The sequence below is a fragment of the Hylaeus volcanicus genome, unplaced genomic scaffold, assembly GCF_026283585.1.
Source record: "Hylaeus volcanicus isolate JK05 unplaced genomic scaffold, UHH_iyHylVolc1.0_haploid 12281, whole genome shotgun sequence".
NCBI lineage: Eukaryota > Metazoa > Arthropoda > Insecta > Hymenoptera > Colletidae > Hylaeus > Hylaeus volcanicus.
In genome coordinates, this window is record NW_026531332.1 from 1,063 (window position 1) to 6,673 (window position 5,611).

Genomic DNA, 5,611 nt, shown 5'->3' on the forward strand with positions numbered 1-5,611 from the left:
CTTCCAAGAATATCAAATAGTATACGCTCATTCTGAATGCACATAGCATGTCTTATTTACATCTCCGGTTGATTCCTGAAGTACAATTTTTTGAAAAAAATGTCGGATGGGGCATCGTTTTCGAATTATTAACGGAAAACACTGACAAATCAGAACATCTACCCAACTGCGAAGTCAACATCCATAGCTAAACTCTCGTTCTACGCGCAATATGTTTGCTTATGTTTTTCGTTAATAATTTGAAAACGAAGTCCCATCTGATATTTTTTCGAAGTCATAACATTTATTCGTTTCTTACACTTAAGTATTTTGATTTTTTATTATATTCTCGACTTCCGGTCGGCCATTGGGTGGGACACAACGGAAAAGAAATAGTGAGAGTTGGAATTTACCGGTGCGGTGCAATTACACAGAATAACTGTATCTAAGTGCATTTAAAAAAGTGAGGAAAGGGGGAGGAACAAATTAAGACATTAATTTTGAGGGGGGAAATTAACCGGGGGGAATGTGAGCAGTGCGGAAAAGTTAACCTATCTCTCCATGAGAGATAGAACAGAGGAGGATGAAGGAGAAAAAGGGGGGGAGAGAGGGATCTTCCACCCAAAAACCGGAAACCCGTCAGCACAACACGAGTCAAGAATCAGATTGATCCAGCGATCGGTCGAGGAGATCTACAAAATGCGCGCCAATAAGATGGAAGAAGGAACAAACGAACCAATGAGGAAGAGCAAAAGGGAAGTAGAAGAACCAATCAGCGCTCCAGAAGAGAGACAATCAGCGCCCCTAGCGAACGAGAGAATAAGGATGAGAAGAAAGAGCTTGGAACAAGCAGTGGAAAACGAATATAGTGACGAAAGTAGGAACGCGAGAAAAAAATTAAAAATCATAGGCAACGAAAAAACAAATATAGAGATAAATCCATATAAAAGTGAGGTGGAAAATAACGGAGGAAAAGATACTAACGTTCGATCGATCGTGGAATCGATAAATTTAAGAGGAGAAAATATAAAGGTGAGAAACGTATTCGGACGCTACGCAACACGTGGTGCGTCATGCGAAGAAAGAGAAACAGATTCGGATTCGTCGTTAGACAAAAAGTACAAAACCCAAAATAAAAAGAAATCTCCAGCCAAAATCGAATCGGATAACATCATCCTATTCGAAGTAGAAGTTAATAGAAAAAATAAAAAAAAAAGGAGGTAATGTACATTTTAAGGCGAATAAAAAACTAAACTATTTAAAAATTTTCAGATTTTTAAGGGAAGACGTAAATAAGATAGAGGCTATTAAAATGTTGAACAAACATATCGCAGAGATCAAAATCAAGCGACCAGAAGAAGGAAGAGCTATATATAATAAATATATAAAAAGTAATAATGGGGACTTTAAAATACGCATACCCAAAAGATCAGAATTCAGAACCGGTATCATCAAAGAATGGGAATACTCACTGGACGAGTTGAAGGAAGAGACCCTTCCCGGTCAAAACATTGACTCGTTTGAAAGGCTTAGAAAAAGGAAGAGAGTGGATAACGGTTATGAATGGGTAGAAACACAAATGGTCCTCGTGAAATTTAGAGGAACTAGCCTACCAACTAAAATAGTCATCATGGAAGGACATGTGTCACTGAATGTTACTCCGTTCGTAGACTTCCGGTTTGCCGCGTGGACGGGTGATAACGGAAAATCGGTGGCTCGAGTTAGAAATTAAAGGTGTGGTGTAAATACATAAACTAACTATTAGAAACTATAACTAAAACATTGAGTGAGGTGGGGGGAACAATCCAAGATAATATTTATTAAAGGGGGGACTCACCCGCGTGGGATGTGATCGGTGAAACAAAGATAACCTCTCTCTATATGAGAGAAAGCTACGAAGAGGATGAAGAAGGAAAAGGGGGGGGGGAGAGGAATCTCCCTCCCCAAAGCCGGAAACGCGTCGGCACTACGCGAATCGAAAATCAAACTGATCCAGAGATCAGCGGATGAAATCTATAAGATGAGAACCAATAGGAAGGAAGAAGACTCAATCCGACCAGTGAGAAGAAACAGAGAAGAGGGGGACGAACCAATCAGTGCGCCGGAGGAGCTTCAATCAGCACCACCAACGAAGGAGAAAGCGAAGTCAAGAAGGAAAAGTTTGGAACAGGCAGTCGAGAATGAATACAGTGACGAAAGTAGAAGCGTGAGGAAGAAATTGAAAATAATAGGAAACGAAAGGATCAACATAGAAATTAACGCATACCAAAGTGAAGCGGAAAATAACATAGAAAAAGATTCAAACGTACGATCGATAATTGAATCGATAAACTCCAGGGAAGAAAAAACAAAGGTAAAAAACGTGGGTGGACGATATACAACACGTGGCGTGGCACGTGCAGGAAAAGATACGGACTCGGATTCATCTTTAGACAAAAAAAATATGTCACAGATTAAAAAGAAATCCCCAATTAAAGGAGATACGGACAATATTCTGTTTTTCGAAATAGAAGTAGTCAGAAAATACGACAGAAAAGAAGGTAAAGTAAATTTTAAATCAAATAAGAAACTCAATTACCTAAAAATTTTCAGACTTTTAAGGGAGGATATTAAAAAAATAGAAGCCATCAAAATGCTTAACAAACATATCGCAGAAATCAAAATAAAATATCCAGAAGAAGGAAGGGACATATTTAACAAATATGTTAAAAAGAATAATGGGGAATATAAAATCCGTATACCAAGAAGATCCGAATTTAGGATAGGGATCATTAAGGAATGGGAATATTCATTAGAAGAAGTAAAGGAGGAAACTATTGCGGGACAAAACATCGAATCGTTTGAAAGACTTAGAAAAAGGAAGAAGGTCGGATACGAGTGGGTGGACACGTATATGGTGATAGTGAAGTTTAGGGGAACCAGCCTTCCTACTAAATTAGTGATTATGGAAGGGCACGTCTCATTGAATGTGACCCCATTCGTCAGAAATATCAGGCAATGTTATCAATGTCTACGATTCGGTCACACAAAGCGCTTCTGTCGAGAAGCATCAAGCAAATGTTTTAACTGCGGGAGGACAGCACACGGAGAGTGTTCTAATCCTCCTAAGTGCTCGAACTGTGAAGATGACCATTCGGCATTAAATAGGCAATGCCCATACGCAGTGTTGGAAAAAGCGATAAACAAACTGATCGCTTACAAAAATATGTCATTCCACGAGGCCAAAAGTGTTGCAATGACGGAATTGAATTTCAAAGGCAACAATAACTTTAGATACAAGGAAGAAGACTTCCCGGTACTAGGACAAAGAAGAAATAAAACCAGATATTCCATGGAAATAGAAAAATGGGAGGATAGACCGTGCCCGATAAGAGCGAATGACTGGTTTACACCGAATAGAAGGCAACCGAGGGGCTACGAGGGCAAAGGACGCCCCCTACCCGAGACTTTAAAGGTCAGTAACAATAATAATAACCGATTTTACCCACTAGAAGAGGAAGATACCCAAATACTATCTCCAATGCATTATCCAACGAAAAACACAAGCAAATACTATAAATATGACACGGAAGAGGAAAACGAAAGGTATCTTCCTAAGCAAAGGAATCACAAACCCAACAAGACCAACTTTGGCATCCAAGACGATAATGACATAGAAGAATTAATCAATTGGATCAAAGAACAAAACCTCGTTAATATTATAAAAAATAAGTTGAAAGACTCGCCACCAAGAGCTCCAAGGGAATACAAATATGTCCAGGGAAGTAAAGGAGAACCAACTGAAAAAGAACTCGACGAGATATATGAAGATAAACAAAGGTATTATCTCAAAAATTACCACAAAGAAAGACATAATTTACAACAGGAAAGGGAAACTGAAAAGATACCTATAACCTATAAAGATGAGCGACACCAAAAAACAAAAAGTATTAGGAAAGAACCTCCAATAGTTATTAAGAACAAAGAATACTACCATCAAAATAAACCCACCCCATCCAAGTATAGAACCACACCAACAAGAGAAGACAACCTGCATATTCCAGAGTTTAGAAGTAAGATCAAACACAATTACTCAACTTTACCAAAAACTTCACCTAGACCGACTCAGACGGAAGTAGAAAATGCTCCGTCGACTAATATACAAACAGGATACATGTCCAATGAGGAATGGGAAGGAACTCCTCACATTGAAGAAACTAACAGCCCAAAGAAAAATGAAGAAAAGATGGAAACAGCCCACCAACACAAGGTTCCAGTAGAGCCAATGTTAGAAGAAATGGACTTTTCATTTCAAAAAGTCATTCCAGATATTCAGGACAAGGAAGAAGACAACTACTCGGAGTCTTTTAAATCGCCTCAAACAGAGACTGACGACGATTTAGATTTTATAAACTCTCAACCAGAGAACAAGTAAGAGAATTTTTAGTATCTCTTTAAGATATATACAATGAATACGCATTTATTTCTGTTTTTCATATTTTACTTTATATTTTTTATTGTATTTTATACTATGTCATGTTATAGGAATAGAAAATGTTTAACATACTAAATATAAAGAAAAAAGAAAAAGGAAATAAAGAAAAATAATAAATTTAAAAAACAAAAAGAAAAGTACAGTAAGAAAAAACTCAGAAAAGAAACATCCTAGTAATTAAAAATGGTTCCTTTTTCTTTTTTATTATATACGAAAGTAGATATCATACATAATGATATATAAATAGATCATTAATGGTACAATTAAACAAAAGCTATTGATAATATTAAGAAAATTAGGAATATATAAACTCTTAAATATCAAAAAAAATAAAATAATAATATATAATATAAGACATTTCTTTTTAAAATTAATTATATACAGCGATAAAGTACAATAGTAAAAAAAAAAACTCAGGTTAAAAACTGAAAAGGAAATCAATAGACACAGTTCTATTAATAAGTAACTTAAAAAAAAAAAAAAATATTATTAACCATATTCTAAAAAATACAGCCAACAAACCCAAAAGTAAATATATTTATAAACTTAGCTACTCCTTATATACTCATGATAAACTTTTCCACAGGCGCACAGCACAAAACAGCAATAATAGTATATACGATAATCTATCAAAATGCACAATAATGTAAAACTGAAAATAGGATTATGGAATGCAAGGAGTATAGGAAACAAAATAGACGAACTAAAAACAAAGATCAGCAATTATGACATTATGCTTATAACGGAAACGTGGATAATAGATTATACTAACTATCAAATACAAGGTTACCAGTTAATTAATAACGGAAACGATTATAATATAGGAAGAGCAGGTAACAAAATCTACCAACAAGGATGCGGGCTAGGTATTTATTATAAAGAGGACATAAATCTAAAGAAAACTAAATCACATAAAATAGATAAAAAGTTCGAGACACTCGTGGTGGAGATTCTCGATTCCAACCAAAAACAAATATTTCAAATAGGATTAATTTATAGAACAAACGGAAGATTCTGCACCAGGGAGTGGCTTGAACTTTTCAACACACTAAATTTAAATAAAAATACAATTATTGCAGGCGACTTTAATGCACATAATCCACTTTGGAATTGTTACAAAACCTCTGCAGAGGGGGTTAGTTTAGAGATAGCTTTAGA

General features: G+C 35.8%; 1 protein-coding gene across 1 annotated transcript; it reads left to right on the forward strand.

Moving 5' to 3' along the window:
- The first annotated feature begins 1,882 nt into the window (after window positions 1-1,882).
- On the forward strand, window positions 1,883-5,600 carry LOC128882086 (uncharacterized). Its single transcript, XM_054133654.1, has 2 exons — window positions 1,883-5,319; window positions 5,533-5,600. The coding sequence occupies exon 1, from the start codon at window positions 1,883-1,885 to the stop codon at window positions 4,391-4,393; it is 2,511 nt and encodes an 836-aa protein (XP_053989629.1). The 3' UTR covers window positions 4,394-5,319; window positions 5,533-5,600.
- The last annotated feature ends 11 nt before the right edge of the window (window positions 5,601-5,611 follow it).